The sequence below is a fragment of the Urtica dioica genome, chromosome 9 (genome assembly GCF_054948205.1).
Source record: "Urtica dioica subsp. dioica isolate 48M chromosome 9, U.dioica_male_clone48M_v1_H2, whole genome shotgun sequence".
NCBI lineage: Eukaryota > Viridiplantae > Streptophyta > Magnoliopsida > Rosales > Urticaceae > Urtica > Urtica dioica.
The window spans coordinates 25,170,328-25,192,929 of NC_142764.1; the positions used below are offsets into that span (position 1 = coordinate 25,170,328).

Here is a 22,602-nt window from a genome sequence, read left to right on the forward strand (position 1 = left end):
GCGACGTGGGGGAGGGCACCCGGCGATTTAGGCGAACTGGGTGAGGGTTTTAGATACGCGCGAAGAAGGAGATGAAAATGGGTTTCAATTTCGTTTTGATTTTGATATACTCGGTATTTGGGAAATGGGTATTTTCAAAACAAAAAATTAACTCAAGGGCAAATATGTACTTGCTCACTTCAACAACTACTAAAAGTGTCCAAAACAAGAAACTCTACATTTTGGTCCAAATCATTACAAACACTACTACATCCGGCCATTTCCCAAAAAAAATTGAAATTAGTTAAACCGGATGAGTCAGTACTCCGCGTGATTATCTGCCTACCCAAGCCCATATGCGAAAACACCAACTTCCTTTTCCTTATTATGGGCTCTTTCATCATTGTGTCAAAAGGGCCAACCTTTCTTTTTTGGTAAACTTTTTGTCCCAACTTCTTTTGCTTGAAATCATTTTTTTATATTATAGTTTATCTTGATGTTGAATAAGACACCGAGTTTACTTCTTGAAGTCGAAGCCAAAGGAACAAGTAATCTAGTTGAGAGAGAGGGGGAGAGAGATGTATAAGGCTTTCACCAAAGTTCTTATTAATAACAAACAAGACAAAGATGCATCCTTTCATAGCTCATAAGAACATGTGTACCCAACAATCCAAAAACAATTTATTCTTTAACGGAGAAAAACAAAGAAATCCACACAAAAAAAAAAATTGCGTATAGTGTTTCTACTAGTATAATAGTATGCAAATGCAAATGAATGAATCAAGCGGAGGAAGATTTGAGCTTCTTGGCGATGCCGGCGAAGTACTTGCCCTGGTGAAAGGCTTGCTGTAGCTCGAGGTCGGAGGGCTGTCTGGTGCCGTCCCCGGCAAAAGTCCCTGCACCGTACGGACTACCGCCCTTGACGCTCTCCATCTCAAACATTCCGGCCCCGAACGTGTACCCGATCGGCACAAACACCATCCCATGGTGCACCAGCTGCGTTATCGCCGTCAGCCTGAATCACGGATTTTTCCATCTTAGGTCAAACATCACAAATTCATACTCAGCTAGAACCTAGAAACTTCGGCGAGGCGAATGAAGAAAAAAAAAATCCAAATAAATCTATACTGCATTTGGACTATTTCCTCATTCTCAGTCCGATTTCGGATTTTATAAAATTTGAAAGTGAAAACTATAGAAAATTCTCCCGGGAAAAAGAATTTTCTGTAATACAAATCGCATGACGAAGATGATATGAATTTTCATTTCTGGGTGCTATAGCTAAATTACCAATTGAATTTTATTGATTTATTAAATGGCCAAAATATGAAAATGTCAAGTTTCAATAACTATTGATTGACTATGTGATCAAGTTTATTGAAAGTGATAAACTGTTTATATAAATCGTTAAATTTGACGACGTAACTTTGGGTATTTTGCTGGAAACTTAAAACTTTTTTACTATATTACTAATCAATTTTAATGATTTTCCACCGGGCTCAAACGGGTGGGTTAGAGTGAAGAAGAAACTCACGCGGTGGTCTCTTGGCCGCCCCCTTGGGACCCGGTGCTGTAGAAGATTCCGGCGGGTTTTCCGGCGAGCTGCTGGGTCCTCCAGAGGCCTCCGGTGGCGTCGAAGAAGGCTTTGAACTGCGCGGCCATCATCCCGAACCGGGTCGGGAAGCCGAGGAGAACCCCGTCCGCCTCCGCCAACTCATTGGGCGTGATGATCGGCACATCGCTCTTCGCCGGAGCTCCCATCTTCCCCAAAACCTCGCTCGGCAGCGTCTCCGGTACCTGTGTCACTCGTCGTTATTAAAGCTCAAGATCTTTGTGTGTGGGTTTCAAAAGTTGACTTTGTTTTTGTTGTTGTTGTCCTGACCTGCCACAGCTTGACTTCTACTCCTTCCACTGAGGCTGCTCCTCTCTGAATCTCTTCCGCCAGCTTGGCGACGTGTCCGTACATGGAGTAATATCTGATTCAGCATAAAAGAGATATCATATTCTTGGACTACCCAAATTGTTTGATCTATGGACTCAATCTGCTGTTGACACACAAAGTACTAAAAGGTCCCATGGAACTATTTGCAAGATAGATCGCTCATTAAGTTTGGATTTAGAGGCATCATTGATTGTTATCTGTACCGTCAATTTGTATCATAATGAAAGACAACGATCTTCAGCTCTGTGTGTGGCTAGTTTGCCCTTTTTCAAACAAAAGAAACCCAACAATACTTTGAACAATTTTAAGAGATTTCGTACGAAGCTTATTCGTATCATTTATGCAGCACATCGCAAATTAGTAAAGCAAGTACCCTGTTGTTTATTATTATTATTATTATTTATTAATAGATCTGCAATTAACCCAGACCCTGTACTGGTTTCTGAAACAACAAGCTCTCACTCGCAATCCCTCTCTCGTTATATAATTATGAACCCAGAAACTCTTGGTCAGAATGTTAATTCTTCGTTGCGACAGGTTTGAGGTCAACGATAAGCAATATTACATTTCATTTTAGGTCAACGATAAGCAATGAAGGGAATCAGCTAATCGCATCCCTGCATCTTAACGTAATTATTAATCGGAAGAAAAGAAACCCCGGATCTGAAGAAAACAAGTTGGTAGATATGAAAAATTCAGAAATGTCAATCAATAAATAAACATATCGACTCTTTTTTTTTTAATTATCTTATTTTCATCATCCAATGCGAATTCAACACCAGAAGAAATAATAAGACTATTTAATTACTCAAACTCCTATACATCCAACCAAATAAACAAACCCAGAACGACACGAGATGACTAACGGATGAGATATAAGCTATACACTGACATGGAAAAAAGATAAACGAATCACGCAATCCAAACATAAACGAATTTGAAATTAAAAAGGGAAAAAAGAAAAAGAGAATCAGACTCACACAATGTAGACTTTAGTGGCCATTGATTTCGTTGATGAAATTTGTTTTTTTTTTTTTTTTGGGGGTGGCTTCGATGACAAAGAAATGCGTTGTGGTGAAAAGCAGTGAATGGAAAGTGGGAGTTGACAGTGAAGCACCAATCGACAAAGGACCTGTATATATAGCCCAAAAAAATAAGCTTTCCTTTTAAATGGTTAAAGAGATTTTCTTTTAAATAATGGTTACAGAGATTTTAATATATTAATTTGGGTATTTTTATTTGCTGACGTCATAACATTATCACTGGGCTCTATTTATCTTGACACGTAATATATTTTTCTCTTTTGTCATGCTTGTCATCATCATTCAGGGACCCTTGAGTTTGACCAATGAAACGTTCCCAACTTTCTTGAAAATGCGTCGTAGATTAGATAATTACAACTTGGATATCTTTAATGTACTATATTTTTTTGGGTATTTAGTATATGTGCCATATAATATTTTATCTAATCGTACAATTATTACCTTATAAGATTAATACTACATGACAAGAGGGATAAATTTAGTTGATACAGCACTCTCGACTTCCTCCTCTCTACGTGAAGAGAGAGATTTGAGTCCCGATAAAAATAATTTACTAAACAATTATCAATATTTTGAATTAAAAAAAAACAATTATGAATTCATTTTTTTTAAGAATAATAGAAAATTGATATAAGAAACTTTTTAACAAATTAATAGTTAGAAAAATATCATTACTAATTTTTTTATTTAAAAATATTTTAAAATGATTTTTTATTCTTATTTTAAACAGAAATATCTCTCAAATCATTTAAACTTAAATTTGTACTTGTTTCTTTTCTCATTTCCACACTTTCTCTATCGAACTTGACGAATTTCGACGATCTCCGACAATTACGCGCATAATTAATTTTTTTTTTTTTAAATACACATCCCTTATCATTGACCTCTCGATATAAAAGGCTAAGCTAGTGAATGTCGTAGGATTAATTTTTACTTCAAGAAACTAATTTAATTTTTTTTTTAAATGGATTTAAAGTTCAACAAAAAGCAACAGATTCAAAATGGTAATCCATCGTAATCACCATTTATAATTCAACTTGTATTATTTTTCATGTGCTATTTTAGTAAAACGAGACAAGTTAAATGTCGAGTATTTATCACTTTTGTTTGTACAATAAAACAAGTCTAAAGCCTTAATTAAATCAAGACGAGAAGTAGAAACTATGGAAAAATAAAGGACTTAGGAGGGCAATAGACACTAGTTTAGCACTATCTTAAAGACAAAGCACTATGATTCATATTATTATTATTATGAGACATAATTATGGAATTGATACACCTTAATAGTTACTAGCAAGGCTGAGGGTTGATATCATTGACTTTGAATTATTCTAATGAATGGTAGGATTCTGATATAATTAAATGAAAAAAATAATAATATTCCATTCAATAAATGCTAAATATTTTTGTCACCTAGCCTTTTCAATTCAAATGGGTACAGTTCATAAACAAATATAGATTTCAACAAATTCTCCGAAGTAATTGAGAGAATCACATAATAAATTTAATCCTCTCTCTCTTCTAGAGTTGTACTTTTTAAGCCTCTTTATTTACTTGTTGTCTTCCCTTTTTATTGCTTTGATTTTTTCGGCTTAGGACCGAATTGAAGTAGACGGCTTTTATTTAGAAGGTCAGAGCCGCCCAACTGTTGGATTTTTTTTAGTTCTGGAATGAGTCCATGTTGTCAATTATTTTGTATCGTATTACTATTAACAATTGGGAATGGATTTGTGAAGAGTCATAAGACTAGTCATATGATGATTTTGTGATGTATGACTTACGTCTATATTTTCAAGTTAATAATGTACCACATGCTTATGTTTGTGTTGTGCCCCTTGAAATACGAATAGAACTTCAAGTTATAATTTCATATATTATTTGAATGCGTTCGCGAGCAAAACAAAAATTTACATAGAAGTTACTATAGAATTCAGCGTTGACCGGTGAAGAAGCTTGTTCGTGAGGTTACAGTGTTTTCTCTTATCTCATACTCATTTTAAGGTCTTGCGTGGTCTTATTCATTGCTCTTCCACTTGCACATTTACTTTATACATGGGTGAAATTGTTTAATCTACGCAATAGTTATAGAGTTGTATTACGCGATTTATGCAATAATTGCTTAAACATGCGAGACGATTATAAAAAGGTAATGAATGCAGAATGATCAACGAGCACACAAATTGGTGACTCATTTGACGAATGATGTTTATGTTTGAGGGCGTTTGTTCGGTAGAAATAAATTTATTATGATAGCATGGTATAATAAAATTTTGCATTCAACGACTTTCTCAATAGCTACTAAACCCACGTCTATCTCTACAATTGCAATTCAAGCTCTCCCCAACCCCTCGCTTTCACATAAAATCTCTCCCGAAGCCATATAAACATAGCTTTAACTAATTCTTACAACATTTATGGAAAAAAGCCCAATAGGCCCAATACTGCCAAACCCTTTAGTTGTAAGTGTCTCCAAAGTTATCTTTAGTTTTATATCAAAAGTGTATAAGAGTAAATGAGGAAATGTGTGAATCGAGAAAACCATAGCTATACCCAAGCTTGCTTGGGCCAAGTGGTATCACCACTCTCTTCCCAAGGGGAGGACGCGGGATCGAATCCCGACGGGCGCAATGACCACATTTAATTATTTCTGGGGTGTGTTTGTGTTTGTGTGTTTGTGTGGTTCTATGTTTTTACGATGAAAAATAGTTTTTATGATGAGAAATAGTTTTTAACATCGCCAATAGCGGAACAATGGAGGGAAACATACAATGGAACCCACAATATTGTGCATTGGGACCCACTCATTTTGCCTATATTTTTCTCTACTTTGATGCGATGTTGCACTGTTGTGTATCAGTGTTCTTTTATAAATGATTATCAAAAGTGGCTATACCTTAATATTTCTCAATATTTAGAACAACTTTTGTATTCATATTTAATATACAGCTTGCACAACTATTATCGAACATGACTTATTTTTATTTTTATTTGTTTAAGGGTCTTTTAGCTATATAGTCATTTTACTTATAGCGTTTTATATAATAGCCAGTCTTTTGTAAATTTTCTATAAATAGTCATCTCAACTTATTTACGGCTTTCAAAAAGAAAAAAAAAAAAACCAAAATAAGTGGGAATGTTTTTTGGTATTTTTGTCTTTTTTAGTGTCGTAAATAAGTTGAGGCGGTTATTTACAAAAAATTTACAAAAGATTGACTATTTAGCCATTCTTAGACTTTCAATGGCTTATTTGGCTAATTTTTTGTTTTTTTAATTCTCTTTTCAATGTAATTTTCGAAAAAATATTTAAGTTATTAGCTATAGTTGTCAATTCAACTATTCAATTTAAATTAAGATAGTTTAAGTAAAGTTCTTGCTCAAATGCCGCATCAAACAAACAGTCAACTTTTTTTTATTACGCATTTGTTCATCATATATGAAAGATGATTGCTATACACTATTGCTTTGATTGTAGACAGAGATAACCAAATAATGTGTGTTGACTGTTGAGTGAGTCACGTTGAAGGCCGATTGAGAAGTTCCTAAAGCTTCTAGCGTCACAAAAACAAAACAATCAAAATATCAAATCATGCGATTTTCTGGTGGCTGTCGGACTTACAAAAACCATATCATCGCATTACTAATATACTATATGAGGTTTTGGTACCGTACTACGCCAATGCCTATAATATTCAACACCACACTTTTAGTTTTTGCATCGTTTCCCATGTAACCATGTCCAATTGTAAAGCTTTTGACTTCAAATTATTTTAGTTACGCATAAAATTCTTAGTTTGTTTAGGTCACATATCACATTACGGCCATATTTTGACCTTCTAGTCAACTTCTTTCCGCTGATAAATCCGAATGCTTCTTCAACATAACAAACCAGCCATGTTTCATTTTATCTATATGATTCAATTTCATGTCTTTTTGCGTTACAAAATGAATAAATATAACTAAAACACACTTTCTTAACTTTGAGGTGCGATGTGCCAACTAATATTTAACGGGCTTCTAAATTCAACGCTAAAGATGACACTATTTGCAAATTAGCCGCATTATCACTACAATATCACAAAATGGAAATTGAACTTCACTTTAACTAAATAAGGGCAACTTGAAAATAATTGGGAAATGGACCTGAGTATGAATATGCTCGCACAAATTGACGGAACTAGTTTTTTTAAAATGACGTGTGTAGGAGTGATTTTTATGTGTCAATGTAGTAATTTTGACAAAATACGTACCCTTTATGTCTCTCCTTATACTTTTTTTTTCCTTCTTTCTAAGGATTTTCATCTCTCTCTCTCTCTCTCTTGAAATTTATGTCAATTGTTTTCTGATGCCACTAATATTAATGTTACCTACCCCGCTTTTGGATTATACCGATCAGAGGCACAATAGTAAAAGCAGGAAAGTAAATAACTCAGTTAGGCGCAAACAAAACCTAATTTGAAAAGGTTATGATCCAACTAGAAAATAAATTCACTCATCAATGATTACAATGATATTAGCTAAATTATCAAATCTTCAGTACTCTTTTCCTAAATCTATTTGTAAATTTCAACTCAAACTCCTCTTTAAGATTATATCACTTTCACTCAACACCTTTATCAAGTATTTGATTCACAATTACAATAGTACGTGATTTTTACAATATCACAAAAAACAAACTCAATCCCTATCACTAAAAAATAAGTAGATTGCCACAAATAAAAGCTATCGCATTCACGAAAACATTCGCTCACGACCTTCCTCGAAAAATCACAATAAATAAAGAGGCTCCTAAGACTAAATTATATTTTATAGGATCCAAACCCTATAGCGATTTTGTTGTAAAGTTATGGCTCTGATTCAGACTATAATTGTATTTGTTTAATAATTTAAATTCTGTGATTGTATATTTATCATAAAGTCTTTGTTTCATTGTTTTTAGAAAATTCTTATTTTGCATTAGTGGCTCTGAATTATGAGTTTGAGAGATCGATGTCAAATTTTTTTATACTTGCAATCCCCAATGTTTAAAATTTTGGCACCCGTGTCTTAAAGTCTAATCTCAGTCCAGCTTTAGACAAAATATCAAGTGCGATTCCCTACGTGATAGTCCAATTCAGCTTTTGTCCACTTTGTACATGCAATCCATTGGTCTCTTTATTTTTCCGCTAAGTGATTGAAGTACATATATTTTACCCTATGGAAAAATAAAGTTACGTTAAGTCGTACACTTTAAGTTAAATGAATGAATCATCATGGTATTTGTATAAATTTAGCAAGGTACGTTGCTAAAATTTCGTCAGAAAGAAAATAGATTTGCATACGTTTTTTTTTTCAATCTGTTGAAATTTGATAATTATATAAGCTTTATTGTAAAAATTCATTTCGAAGAACCTGCTTATCTACCTAACCAATTAGTAAGACTAACCCACCAAACAACTTCCACTTAGTGGAGGCAATTACATGAACAAATCTTTAATCTCATTGGATCCCAGAAGTTTTAGCCAAATTATTAATTCCAAATTTTGATCAAGTACCAAATTGCCAGCGTTTTGTACGCCATTTCCCAAAGGAGGGATAATTGAAACGCTAATTTGTCAACAAGACGGTTGGATTAGATTAATCCATACGCCAATAAATTAATCTTTCTCTCTCTCTCTCGCCAATAAATTAATCTCTCTCTCTCTCTCGCCAATAAATTAATCTCTATCTCTCTCTCTCTCTCTCTCTCTCTCTCTCTCTCTCTCTCTCTCTCTTTCTCTCTCTCTCCATTTGGTACAACATGCAACCGTTGCCGACTAAATAAGGTGTCCCCTTAAAAAAAATTACGATCGCTGCATACTTCGAAGGAAACCGCCACAACCAAACTATTAAAAGCCAATGTCAATGATTCGATCACATGTGGTTTTAATCGCATTGACGTTGAGACTATCGTGCGAGATTTGTGGCGGGTCGACAATAAAATGCAACTGACAAATTCTCTGCCAAAGAATCAGAGATTATTGCTCAATATGACTTAGTTTATCGTGGAATTTAAATGTAGAGTTATATGCAAAGATGGTAATCCAAGCTTTAGAGGGACAATCTTCTTTTATTAACTTGTATGTCTTCTATTATTTATGATGTATCTAGTTTATTATCAATTTGTTCAAGAATAAGGTTGTCCCCTATTTATAGCAAGGTCAAGATGTCCTCCAATAGTTTGATTATTTTTGCTTTCTCCATAAAAGCGTGAACTCATTTAGCTAATTATAATTACTCCATTAGAGTATTTATTTAGAGTGGGACTATGTTATCTATTTTGCATATCCTATTTTTAAAATAAATGAGTTTTTGGAGATGTTATGTTATAACTTCATTTAAAAAATAAATAAAATTCTTTATTTAACGGAATTTGCATCTCTAATCAAAAGAATACAAAAGAAGAATTGATTTTGAAAAGGGATTATTCCTATTCTATGACTTGTACCAAAATTTTGGACCAAAATCTACTAAACCCAAATAAATCCTAAACTATGACTACCTATTTTCACTAAATACAAAAATACCCTTACTTTTAATAATATTTGATTTTCTTTCTTATTTAATTATTTGAATTTCTTTTCGTTTTGGGTTCAGCTCTCTTCCACTCTCTCTTTTCGTTTTTCAGTTCGTCATCTTTGTTTAGGTTCATCTTTGTTTTTTCAATTTGTCTTTTTAGTTTAGGGTTAGATTTTCATGAAAAAAATTTGATCATATTCAAAGTATTTAAGTCGTTGAATTTCTGTGGTTTTTGAAGTTAAAAACAAATAAAAAAAAAAAACAATTCTCGAGATTCTGGAAAATTTTGAAAAGTTTCTGAAAATTTCTGGGTTTCGTTGAAGATTTATTGACATTGATGTCAATAAATATGCATTTTTATTGACATTAATGTAAATAAATCTTCAACGAAAACCCAGAAACTTTCAGAAACTTTTCAAAATTATCCAGAATCAAATCTTCAACGAAAACCCAGAAACGGTGAAGATTTATTGACATTAATGTCAATAAATATGCATTTTTATTGACATTAATGTCAATAAATCTTCAACGTTTCTGGGTTTTCGTTGAAGATTTATCTTCAACGATTCTGGAAAATTCCTTTGAAGATTTATTGACATTGATGTCAATAAATATGCATTTTTATTGACATCAACGTCAATAAATCTTCAACGAAAACCCATAAATTTTCAGAAACTTTTCAAAATTATCCAGAATCCCGAGAATCGTTTTTTTTTGTTTTTTAACTTTAAAAACCACATAAATTCTACGCGGAATCCATGGCGGGCTGTTCCGGCGGACAATTCGAGGTCGCCGCCACCGGGATGGCCATGGGCTGCTCTCCGGCGGCCATGACCGTCGTTCCCAGGAGCTTCAGCGTCGGAGATTCCCAGGGCTGCTCTCCGGGTTTTTGTAATGATGTTTGTTTTCATAATATAAACTAAATAATTTTTTTTGTTTTATTAATTAACTAATAAAAATAAACTAAATATGAAGGATAAATATGTAATTACTTATTTCATTAAGTCATAGTTTAGGATTTATTTGGGTTTAGTAGATTTTGGTCCAAAATCATGGTACAAGTCATAGAATAGGAATAATCCCTTTTGAAAAAGCAGAAAAACGGCCATTAATGCATATTGGTTATCTTGGTTGATTGACTTAGTTTAATTTAGGTTAAAGGTTAAGGTTTAAAATGCCGACGGTATGCCTCGGTATACTCTCAGTATATCAAAAATGGGAAAACTCGGTACAAAAACTTTTATAACCCACAAAATACCGATATACTATTGATATATATTTTTTTTAACTTTAACTAAAATAAATTACACTTTTACTATGGTCGTGAGCTACGTTTAAAATTAGGGTCCATTACATATATAGCTATGTATTTACATGCGTCCATTGATGTAAATACCCCAAAACTTTATTTCAATGAAAGGGCAAATCAGGAATGTTTTCTGGCTATTTAACTAAGATTTACGAAATGTTGGGTATATAACAATCTCAAACGTCTTAGTTGGCTATTTACTTAATTTTTTGTTAAAATTATTACTACATGCACAATTGCATTCAAGCCTTCACTTGTATATACGATCTTTTTTTATTGCTCGCGTACATACGTGACTCAATTTTTTTGTGCATGTCTGTACAATTTTCATTGTGAATACGATTCTTTGTTTGCTTTATATATACATACATATATCTATGTATATATATAAATACATATATCTATGTATATTTATCAAACATGTTGGTATATATTATAGAAAAATTAGTCGATCTAAGCCACATCAAACGTTGCAATTGTAATCTAGCCAACGTTTCGTTTAATTTTCGAATCTAGCCAAATTTGATGACGTGTCATATTTATGTAAAATGGTATTTACTATATTAGCCTTGGTTTGGTTTCAAAAATACTAGCCCACATTTTGAAACTTGGTCTTGCAGCCGAATTTGTTATATTCAGTTTATATTTCGAATTTTAAAAAAAATTCTATACTTGGCAAAGTTGGTTATTGAGCGTTTTTTTCTTTAATGAACATTATAGCCGTGTAAGCAAATACAGTGTAAATGTTCGTAAATTTTTGTTAATCTCCATTGCTTTGTTAATTTCTGTTAATTATGGTAAATTTACATATGTGCAGGTAGAGCCGATTTCTTTCCTTTCCTTTAATACGCATTTAATACGGTATTTTTGTTTTCCAAATTTATTTTCTAATTTTGAACGGGATTTTATCATAATTACGTGTATTCATTATCTTGTTTGACTTATTCAATCAAATAAATATTTCATTTCCCTTTTAATTACATCACCGAATCTCATATTATGAATTCAAAAAGCTGAAATTAAATTGCTGAAATTATAGCCGTGTAAGCAAATACAGTGTAAATGTTTGTAAATTTTTGTTAATCTCCGCTGATTTGTTAATTTCTGTTAATTATGGTAAATTTTTTGTGCATTTATTGCATTAAATTTTCTCTTTTAATTACATCACCGAATCTCCTATTAAATTAGCTAAATATCAAATTAAATTGCGAAAAAATATGAAATTAATTGGCTGTATACAATTCAAACCGGTCAAACGTGGGCTAGTGTTTTGATCAAGTAAGTATAAGAAAAAGGGTAAATTAGGTATTTTATATCCGTAAATTTCAATAAATGGCTAGATTGCAAAATTTACCAAACGTTGGCTAGATTCCAAAAACCATGTTTCAAAATGGCTACGTTGCTAGTTTACTCTATATTATATACATTTAAAAAAATAAATATACAACATTTATAATTAACTTTTTTATAAAATATTAGTACCAAGACATCAGTTATGATTTCCTTTCCAAACTTTAAACATCAGTTATGATTTTCTCTTTATAAAAGCATTGGGTTGATGAATTGCCATTGTTTTGACCCGATGAATCGTGCCACTTCTACTAAAACAGGTCGCCTAAGCTCAAACAACATGCATTAAAAAAAAAAAAAAAAAAAAAAATACCGGTGGCGACCATCCTAGGATTGGATCTCTTAGGAGTATTGTGGCCCACGGAAGTCAATTTTCGCCAACAGAGGAACAGTTGTCCCGTGTTGTAATTATTGGGAAATACACATACAATGCTTCTTTCTGAAGCAGAATAATATAATTAACCATAAAAGAAGAAAAAAAAAAGTCCTCAAAACAGAGCAACCACCAATAACGCATTGATAGCGCCAAAGAGCTTCCAATAAAAAGCCACGCTTATGGCAAGCAACCCCACCAAAACAATAATTGAGCTTGCCAATGGATTACGAAGAAAATATCGTCACAAGATTGTGCTTTTATTCATACCTTGTACAGTACTACAATCGCGAAAATGAATCGGCACTTTGGCAGTACAGTTTCTGGTTTACGAGCCGCTATAAGAGGACCCATCAATGGAACGTCCTTTATATAATGGTCATTCTTCAATTTCCTATTTGTACTTGTCGATGCAGAGGAGGATAATCTAATTTTATGGAATTTCGTGTACAGCTTATGTTATAGGAGTAGTTTAATGATAACTGAAGAGTGAAGACAGAAAAAAAACGATTTCAAGTTAGTTAGTTGGTTAGCAATTTGGACGTCACAAAAACAACTTCCAATCCATGAGCGTGTGAGGTAGGTTTTTTTTTTTTTTTTTTTTCTCCCAAGTCATGCCTTGATTAAAGGAAATTGCAACCACATACTTTTTTTTTTTCTACTCTCTCTCTCTTGCTAAATAAAATATTGAGTGTTGTGTCATGGAAGGCACCAAAGCATGCATTCTTTTAAAACGACATTGACCAAACACAATCATGAATGTGTTAGTGTTAGTGTTAGTGTTAGCAAATGATCTTGGTTTCAAAAAGGCGTTTAACATCTTCACTCCCCAATGGACCAAGCTAATGGCTGGCAACAACAGCTAGGACTTGAACTAAGATTATCAAATTCTCAATAGTACATAACTAACAAAAAGGAAACCTAACAAGACCACCGATTTGTGCAAAAAAAACATCCTTCCAAAATATACAAGACACAAAAATCTAATCTGTTTCTTTCTTTGTACAAAGAAGAACCCCGAGAGAGACTGACCTCGAGTGGTTGTTCACTCACACAGCGGATTGAATCCCGGCGAGAAGGCGAACGAGGGTACAAGCGCTCCTTCGAATCTTGTCGTTGTCGTCCTCGAGCAAGCCCAGGCAAGTCTCCAAGACCCCTTCTGACTTGGCTTCCAAGCACATGGCGTGGCTGAATGAGCAGAGAGAGTTGATCGTCGAGAGCGAGTACTGAACTCCTCTGGCGCTGCCGCTCCTCAGAACCCGAACCAGAACCGCCACGCAGCCGCGGAGGCCCTCCATCTCCGCCCGCCCCTCCGGGCACTTCGCGAGGAGCCCGAGGACTTCGGCGGCTCGGTCGAGACCGGACTCGGCCATCCGGAGGAGAATCGGCACCGCGCCGGAGCTCACGGCGCGGCGGCGGTTGTCCGGGAAGGAGCAGAGGGCGAAGAGCGCGGTGGCGGCCTCTTTCCTCTCGCGGCCGCGGCCGGCGGAGAGGAGCCGGACCAGGGCGGCGATGGCGCGAGGGTAGGCTCCGATGGTGGCCTTGTTGACCTCAACCACCGCGAGGCTGGTGAGGACCGTCGCGGCGACGGCGCGGCATCCCGGCGCGGCACCGGAGCCGAGCGCGGCGACGACCTGCCCGATCGCGCCCTCGGCGACGAGGCCGACCTTGGCGTCGTCGTCGAGGCTGAGGTTGAGGAGGAGGGAGAGGGCTTTCTCCTGCATCGCGGCGTGGTCGGCGGCGCCGGCGCAGGCGAGGACGGCGGCGACGACGCCGGAATCGGCGAGGCGGGAGCGGAGGGCCGGGTCGCGCTTCGAGAGCCGCGCGAGGCGGTCGAGGTGGTTGATTTTGGCCTCCGGCGCAGAAAACGGCGAGGTCAGGCCGGAGATTAGGGCGGCGATTAGGGCCTCCGGTTGGGCGGCGAGTCGGTCGTGGTGAGAGGGGCGGGGCGAGGGGTGTGATTTCGGCGGGGAGACGGGGGCAAAGTTGGAAATGAGGCTGCGGAGGGCGTGATTGGGGATGAGAGAGGGGTGGTCGGGGAGGGGCAGTTTGGTAATTGGACACGTCCTGTGGCCGGCGTCTAGCCACCGTTGGATGGAGGGTCGGTCGAATGTGTGGCCCGATGAGAGTATCACAGGGTCGGACATTACCTCGAGCGAAATCGGGCACTTGAAATCGTCCGGGAACTGAGTCGCCATGATGACTCGGTTGCTCTTCTCTTTACTCGTTGGGGTTTTTGACCAGCTTCATCGCCAGGCAAAGACTTCTCTGTCAATCTCTCTCTCTCTCTCTCTATCTCTTTCTCCTTCTCTTTCTCTTCTCTCACTTGTTAAAGGTTTAGGACATAGAAATATTGGTATGGAATTTACAATAATACCCAGATACTATCTGTATAATGAGAGGGTGTTTCGGACATTGTTCCAGCGAACTGTGCGTGTGTGTTACTTTATAGTTTTTTGAATTGACATTTTGTGTTTGTTTTGTGCCCTTAAATTGGGTCGTTGAAGTGGAAAACGCATTTCCAATTACACCCTTTTCTCGGTTGCGTATAGCATTGGACTTGCGATGGTAAATCGGTCATTTAGGGGGAATTCGCACTTTTATTTTTGTAGGGAGAGGAGGTTTGTCGGTAACTTTGCCGGGAACCAGGAGGAGAAATGGAAAGAAAAAGAAGAGAAGTTTCAAAAAAGATGGAAGAAAGTCATCATTCCCTCTCAACTTTATCATTATTAATGACAACAAAACCCTGGTCTCTCCTCCCCTAGATGCTCTCTGGTGGTATATGACTATTCCTATATCAATATCTAAATTTGTATCTAGACGATTTCTCAATTTGATGAAACGGAATGTGTATGTGGCTGTTGAGTTCATTATATCTCTAGCTCCCTTAATTTGGATGAAAATTTGTGTTTCCAAGCGATATTCCTAACATTATATTTTTATTTCTCTAGAATTCCATGCCATAATCTTACGGTTGTACTTCAGAAAAAAGGTTTGGTATGAAAGGAAATTTAATATATAGAATTTAGGGGGAAAGATAAGAACAGAGAAAAAAAAAATATTTGTTTTCTTCGTTTTGTTTGGTATGTATGGAAATAAATTATGTTTTTATTCTTCAAAGATATGAAAATTTATTGCTGTTGAGAGACCATTTTCAACCCATCTCCAAAATGCATGTTTTGTTCCAATGCATTTTTATTTAGAGATGTATTTTCGATTTATGTAGCAGAAATGAATAGTGTGATGATCCATCCAAAATTCATTACCACGTACATTTTTTTTTTTTTTTTTGTATCTTGAAATCAAATTTTTAAATATTACTCGAATCTATTTTATGTTTGAATCATTATAGCCAACGAGTCTAATTGTGTTTGAATTCCTCATTTTAAGGGATATTCTATTCTATTAAACAACTCTTAGAATAAATTACGGTTTATTTGAGACAATTATTTATTAGTTTGAATTATAACTTGTCTTAGCTATTCAATGTGAACTTAATCCATCTATTCAGGGTTCACTTATATATGTTAACCCAATTCGTTACTTTGCCAGTTGTTCATCATGGTAAGTTTTTATTATTCTGGTTTATTTTTGAAGGGAAACACAGATTTCACTAAAGAGTACATCAAGAATATAAATACCGAAATTAACCATTATTTACAATGAGATACGAAATTAACCATCACAATATGTTTATATGTCTCCAAAATATTTGTTATTCACCAAAATTAACCATTCTAAACCTATGTAAACATGTAAAATGGGCTAGAAAATTTCAAGTAATTTTTAATATCATTAAATTACACAAATTTTATTGTAATACAAAGAAAACAAATCGACAAAAATGTCTACTTATCTTACTAACTAGCATTTATATATTTTACTAAAAACAAAAGAAAATTTATCTCCATAATTTATTCTCTCTTAAACATGAGCATTTTCCGAGCCTTGTTATATTGTAGCGGAAGCAATGTAAGAATACGAGATAAGTCAAAATAATCATACTATTATCAAAGTGGTCGAGTGTAGGGTAAACATTTGGATAAATGATAAAATTTACACAATGTATATATACTCCACACGTACGCACGCACGCACGCACTACAAAACGGATACGCACTCTAAGATAGTGTTGGTTCCTTAAAGTATGAGTTAATTTATGGACCTCAAAAATCATCCAAAAAGCCTATTAACTATCAAATATATCATGACTAAATTATCGTAAGGATTTTGAGATTCCGACGATTATTATGAGCGCGATTTTGTCAACGAAATCAATGTGTCAACTCTTTATTTTCTTATTTAGTTCCCTTAATTAGTGGGAAAAGATCATTAACGAAAGCCTTCCTCTTTCCCATGTAAGATAACACATCTAGTTTAGGCAGGGAAGGATTTAGTCAAGGCCTAGGGGGGCTATACAAATTATCGTAATTTACAATTTCTGGCACGCAGCCGCTAGTCCATCAGCTTGTACACTTCCTCTAGTATTCAATATGACGGATCACGATTAATCTATTAAACTTTGACATCTAATATAAGTTATTGACGTTGACGATTTCACGAGAGTTTTCCATGTTGCCAGGCTACACAGAATTGAGCTAACCATCGTTAACGCATGTCAATCAGTTTAAGGATGTAATTTGTAGAAAAAGAAAAGAAAAATCATATCAGGCCACAAATCTCACACCATTATGTTTCTTATACCCATTTTTCTTTTTACTGTTTTATACACACATGTAATCGTTTCATGCACACATAAACACAATCTCTTTTATAAGGTCAAACTATTTATTTTTGGGTCCATTAAGTAAATAGTCACATTTGCAGATTGACATTGTTTAAGAGCCAATGTTTCGTAAATTTTAGGTAAATAGCCACTTCCATATATTTACAGACGTTAAATCATAGGTAAATAGCCACTTCCATTTATTAGGCCATGTCATTTTTATGGCTATTTACCTAACATTTATGAAAGTTGACTGTATAGCAATTTCAAACGCTTTAGTCGACTATTTACCCAATTTTTTTTGTTTATTTTTCCTATATGAATCATCGGGTAGCCTCAACGAGGCTCAACAATGCTGCACGTGACGTCATTTATGGAGTGGGCTCCATCGCTCGCCGATAAATCTCCTTTTGGACAGCTTCTTTTGAACACAAAAGCTGGTTGTTTTGGGGTTGGCACAGCAACGTCGTTTCCAAGCGTGAACACCACTGTCGACATTGATGGTCGATCGTTTGCATAATCTTGAGTGCATAACAAACCTATTTGCATGCACCTCAGCGCTTCCCTTGAAAATGACCCCTCCATCGACGCGTCCACTAGCTCCAGTGCCTTGTCTTGTTTCCACAATTCCCATACCTGCAACATTAATTCATCATGTTATGAGTGAAAAAAAAAAGAAGAAAAATAACGTTCATTAAGAAATAAACGCGTTTATTAGACTTACATATCCAATCAAATTTGAGTCTGGATTCTCAGGGAAGTAAGTAGTGTTCTTTTTTCCAGTGATGATTTCTAGCAGCAAGATGCCAAAGCTATACACGTCTGACTTTGTTGAAAACCGTCCTTCCATTGCATACTCTGGCGACATGTAACCGCTGCGATGAAATTGATATGCTTGTTATGACTTGCGATGCAAGAAAAAAATAGAAAAGGAAATAGAGAAAAGAAAATGTGGTTTATATATCGAGAGGAGCTTACTAGGTTCCGACGACCCGATTAGTGTTTGCTTCATTTTGCTCGCCTCCGAATATTCTAGCCATACCGAAATCCGCAATCTTAGGGTTCATTGCAGTATCGAGAAGGACGTTACTGGCTTTGAGATCTCTATGGATGATTCTTAATCGTGAATCTTGATGAAGATACAACAACCCTCGAGCTATTCCACATATTATCTCGAACCGTTTTCCCCAATCGAGCATGCTTCTCATGGTATCATCTGAATCATCACAAAGATCAATAGACTCTCAAGCTTAAATTTCTCGAACAAAAAAAAAATAGGGAATACTCATACCAAAAATGAACATGTCCAAGCTTTTGTTCGGCAAGTACTCATAAATAAGCATCTTCTCTTCTCCATGAATACAGCAACCGAGTATCCTTACGAGATTTCGGTGTTGAAGGTTTGCAATCAACATCACTTCATTCTTAAACTCTTCAATTCCTTGGCCCGAATGCTTTGATAGTCTTTTCACGGCTATTTCCCTTCCATCAGAAAGTGTTCCCTGAATTCACAACCCGTGTCTCACTAAATATCAAATACAGTTCTTCATGGCACAAATAGATGTATGTACAATAATCTAAATGTGAAAAAGTACCTTGTAAACGGAGCCGAAACCACCTTCTCCAAGCTTGTTATGAAGCGAGAAATTATCTGTAGCCGAAGCTATGCTGCTCAAACTGAAGATTGGAAGCTCTAGTTTCGTGCTATTTTCGTCGAGGTTTTTATTACCGGCTAAATCTTGAGATAAGGTAGCCGGAGTTGTGTTTGAGCTGACTGAATAAAATCTCTGTTTCGGTTCTCTTACTGTCATTACACAAATGCAGGTAAGTGATATTTGCTCAAACCTATCTATAGATGTTTGCCTAGCCAGGTCTATATTATAAAATTTCAAAGTAAACTTGTATATACTAGAGACATTTTCCTAGGTGAAAATCATATAGGTGAACAATTACGAATTTATGATGAAAACTTTTCTCTGCTAATTTTCGTAAGAGTTCTCTATTCTTCTATTTTTTTTCTTGTGAAATTATGCTATCTTGCGTTTGTTAATGTTTCTCCTATCAAGTTCTGTTATACTCTGAAGAGTACTCTTTTCATGAATTATATTTTGTGAACTCGAGTTCTTGTTTCAATTACGGAAAAGAAAATGTCATAATAAGTATGTTGTTAGAAAAATGTGGGCTAAATCCAAAAGGTAAAAAATCTACAAACAGAAAGATAAATAAATACACTATAGTACTACATGTTAGTTGATATTTTTATATAAATATTTGAAAAAGTCACTTGTATTGAATCTTCATTCCCTATCATTGACATAGTCAACCGTTGACATTGCCATTCCTAGTGTTAGCCTATGCTTTTACATTCTAGAAGTCAATTAATACAGAGTAAAAGAATCAAGACCAAGACGAGCACGAGAAAGTAACTCAAAGCGGGAATTACGTACCATTTTTGGCCTTCTTAGCCCACCAAACCGCAATGAAGAACAGCAAAAATAATATTACCCCCGAACCTAACCCAAGTGCCAGCTTTACCGCCATGCTCACCGACCTTTTCGACTTTTTGGCATATTCACCTTAACATTGAAGGGAAAAACAATATGAAGAATCGGTCATCCAAAAAAGATTTACACTATGTTGTAGAAAAGCTAGCGGAAGGACAATGTAGGATGACTTTAAGATGATAATTAAATATAAAATTTAACAATGTTCAGTTATTACTATCCTCCAAATTATGATGAGATTGAGAATAGTCACCAAAGCAAATTAGAAGGCAATTTAAATAGAATTTACAACTTAAAAATTGATAAATTAGTGTGTGTATACAGTATATAACATATGATACAAATTATGTTTCTGACGTTTACACAATTTAATGTCCCTCCAATTCATGGCCTTTTTGCTCAGTCATAGTCTGCATGAATAACTAGCGATAATTATAACATACGTTAAGTAGGATAATGTTACAATATGATAATAGGACTCATAACACATGATCTCAGTAAACCTTGATAAGTCCCCAGAGATTAATAAACACCATAAAAACAATTTGATATTCAATGTTGTGTCTGCTTAAAAACCGATCAAAATTGATAAATTAGTGCCTGAAACTTCTATTAAAAATTCAAGTTTGTTCCGGTTCCGTTCGCCCAATTTTACGTAAAACGTAAATAGAAAGCATACCTAGCGTAGTCGCGTCGACGCGTATGAAAAGATCTTGCCCCACGATCGGAAAGACGCGCGTGTCGACCAGATCCCCGTGCCACATCATGCACCCGGTCCCACCCGCGCTCTCGTTGGCCCTCGCGTAAGCCGTGCACGAGCAGTTCCCTCGGCACTCCCGCTCGCAATCTTCGAGCCTCAGAGCCGCGGGGCCCGTCCATACCACTCGAGCCTCCGAAGTGTCCGGAAGCTTTGCCTTCTCCAACTTCACGAACCCGTCCCGTCCGCCGTCGCATCCGAGAGCCCTCTTCCTGATGCACCCGCCCGAGCCCTCCCTGAGGAGCCACTCCCGCGGGACCCGCGGCTCGAACCCGGGCATGCACTCGCAATCGAACCGCTCTGCCTGCGTGCAAAGATGGGCATTTTATCCGGTTAAAATTAGGGTAATTTAGCAAAATAGCCAATTTAAACGTTGAAAATTGTTAAATAGCCGAGGTTTTATAAATATTAGGTAAATAGCCAATTTTATATATTTACAAACTTAAATATTAAGTAAATAACCACTGTCATATTAAGCCACTTCATCATTTATGGCTATTTACCTAATATTTATAAAACCTTGACTATTTAGCAATATCAAACGTTTAAGTTGACTATTTTTCTAATTTTTTGTTAAAATTAACCGATTGATTTATTTATATTTTATCCGGTTCAAATTAACCAAGCGGTCAAGTTATATTGACAGTTTTAGACAAATTTTCTTTAGTGAACACGGTTAACCAACAACCTATGATTTTTTTTTTTTTTTTTAAATATCACGGTTAACCGGATAAACTTTTAACCATTTTAAACCGGTTAACCATTTTGCCCAAGTGTACCTGCGTGGAATCGCAGTACGCGTTGGCCCCGCAAAGCCGGTATGCGTCGCAGGAATCATCCGGAGCCTTCCAGAACTCAGTCCACCGCCCGATTTGAGGGTGCCATGTGGCGCGGTACACCCGCCCCGACCCGTCCACAGCCATCCTCGACAAGATCGACTGGTCGAGGATGCCGTACGTGATGAGAACCTCGTCTAGGGTTTCCACGTAGCTGACATTGAAAATGAATTTCGGCGTCATGGCTGGGACTCCGCTCCACCGGAGCCCCGTCCATGGCCCGCCACGCCACACCGGCGATCCTCCGCGCTCCAAGAACAGCTGTGGACGGCGCTTCGAGTCCGTGGCGTCGATCCGGAGCGTGCAGTTTCCGGTGGCCGGGTCGTCCGGGGACTTCCACGATGTCAAGAACCGGTCAAGCCCGGTTCTCCGGTTCAGCCCCATCGTCATGAAAGGAAGCATTGTGTCGGTCGGGTGGTCGAAGCTCTGCCACGCAGCGACGCTCTCGACGCCGCGAAACAGTACAAAGTTTCCGACGTCCAAAAGCCTTGCCACGGAAGAGTTTGTTTCGGCAGAGACGTTCGCGGACCAAACCGGAGACTTTTGGTCTCCGGCGGAGAGGACGAGTCCTCCGCGGGAATCAACAGCCAAAACCCCGGACGTGTCGCTGATGGGATCGTCTCTGTTGGCGACCCAGACGACGGTCTTTCCCGGGATGGTATTGTACCAGATTCCGACATATCGCCGAGTAGAGTTTTCGGTCGGGCTGAAGAACCCGAGAACGAAGGTCTTCCTCGGCGAGACCAAAATATCGCCATCTTTCAGAGGGTGACCAGGAGTTATGCTGTCCACAGAAGAGCTGTAACACAGACGTGGAATAATCAGCAATACAAATGCAGTTACTGTGACGGAGCTGTAACAGCACTTCATAGTATTAATGGCTGTATTAATGAAAGTGTGAAAATTTGTGTCTGTTGTTATTGTAAGTGAGGGCACAGGGCAGTTGAGGGATTAAATATATTATATATATATATGTGTGTGTGTGTGTGTGCAGACGCGTAAGAAAAATCACTGAAAGAGATGGACGACCTGTTTGTATTATTATAGATAACTTTGCATTTAAGTGGACTTGATACTTTTTTTTTTTTTTTTTTAAGTAGGGTTATCTCGGGTCAGGATTACATGATATATTAGCAATGTAAAGCGCATGTGACACTATCGATTAAGATTATATAGTAGGTGAGGTATGCATTTCTGCATCTCATGAGAGTTTGAACCCATGATCTCTCCATCGAGGTGTGTGTGAGAT

At 36.7% G+C, this 22,602-nt stretch overlaps 3 protein-coding genes across 3 annotated transcripts; all 3 read right to left on the reverse strand.

Moving 5' to 3' along the window:
• Positions 1-558: 558 nt before the first annotated feature.
• Positions 559-3,078, reverse strand: LOC149386154 (putative NAD(P)H dehydrogenase (quinone) FQR1-like 1). The gene is made up of 4 exons (XM_089625762.1): positions 2,902-3,078; positions 1,862-1,955; positions 1,514-1,776; positions 559-994 (listed from the first exon to the last, which is right to left on the reverse strand). The coding sequence occupies exons 1-4, from the start codon at positions 2,922-2,924 to the stop codon at positions 760-762; spliced, it is 615 nt and encodes a 204-aa protein (XP_089481888.1). The 5' UTR covers positions 2,925-3,078; the 3' UTR covers positions 559-759.
• Positions 3,079-12,480: 9,402 nt separating this feature from the next.
• PUB8 (plant U-box 8) lies at positions 12,481-14,928 on the reverse strand. Its single transcript, XM_089625617.1, has one exon. The coding sequence runs from the start codon at positions 14,726-14,728 to the stop codon at positions 13,580-13,582; it is 1,149 nt and encodes a 382-aa protein (XP_089481743.1). The 5' UTR covers positions 14,729-14,928; the 3' UTR covers positions 12,481-13,579.
• Positions 14,929-17,169: 2,241 nt separating this feature from the next.
• Positions 17,170-22,283, reverse strand: LOC149386156 (G-type lectin S-receptor-like serine/threonine-protein kinase At1g11410). The gene is made up of 8 exons (XM_089625604.1): positions 21,297-22,283; positions 20,440-20,821; positions 19,704-19,832; positions 18,852-19,060; positions 18,548-18,758; positions 18,235-18,472; positions 17,981-18,131; positions 17,170-17,892 (listed from the first exon to the last, which is right to left on the reverse strand). The coding sequence occupies exons 1-8, from the start codon at positions 22,221-22,223 to the stop codon at positions 17,593-17,595; spliced, it is 2,547 nt and encodes an 848-aa protein (XP_089481730.1). The 5' UTR covers positions 22,224-22,283; the 3' UTR covers positions 17,170-17,592.
• Positions 22,284-22,602: the final 319 nt, after the last annotated feature.

Coding starts and splice junctions, on each gene's coding strand:
- PUB8 (XM_089625617.1), bottom strand. CDS start 14,728: ATGGCGACTCAGTTCCCGGACGATTTCAAGTGCCCGATTTCGCTCGAG.
- LOC149386156 (XM_089625604.1), bottom strand. CDS start 22,223: ATGAAGTGCTGTTACAGCTCCGTCACAGTAACTGCATTTGTATTGCTG. Junction 20,822..21,296: donor CGTACTGCGATTCCACGCAG/GTACACTTGGGC, acceptor CTTTGCACGCAG/GCAGAGCGGTTCGATTGCGA. Junction 19,061..19,703: donor GGCTAAGAAGGCCAAAAATG/GTACGTAATTCC, acceptor GTGTAATGACAG/TAAGAGAACCGAAACAGAGA.
- LOC149386154 (XM_089625762.1), bottom strand. CDS start 2,924: ATGGCCACTAAAGTCTACATTGT. Junction 1,956..2,901: donor GCCACTAAAGTCTACATTGT/GTGAGTCTGATT, acceptor ATGCTGAATCAG/ATATTACTCCATGTACGGAC. Junction 1,777..1,861: donor TAGAAGTCAAGCTGTGGCAG/GTCAGGACAACA, acceptor CGAGTGACACAG/GTACCGGAGACGCTGCCGAG.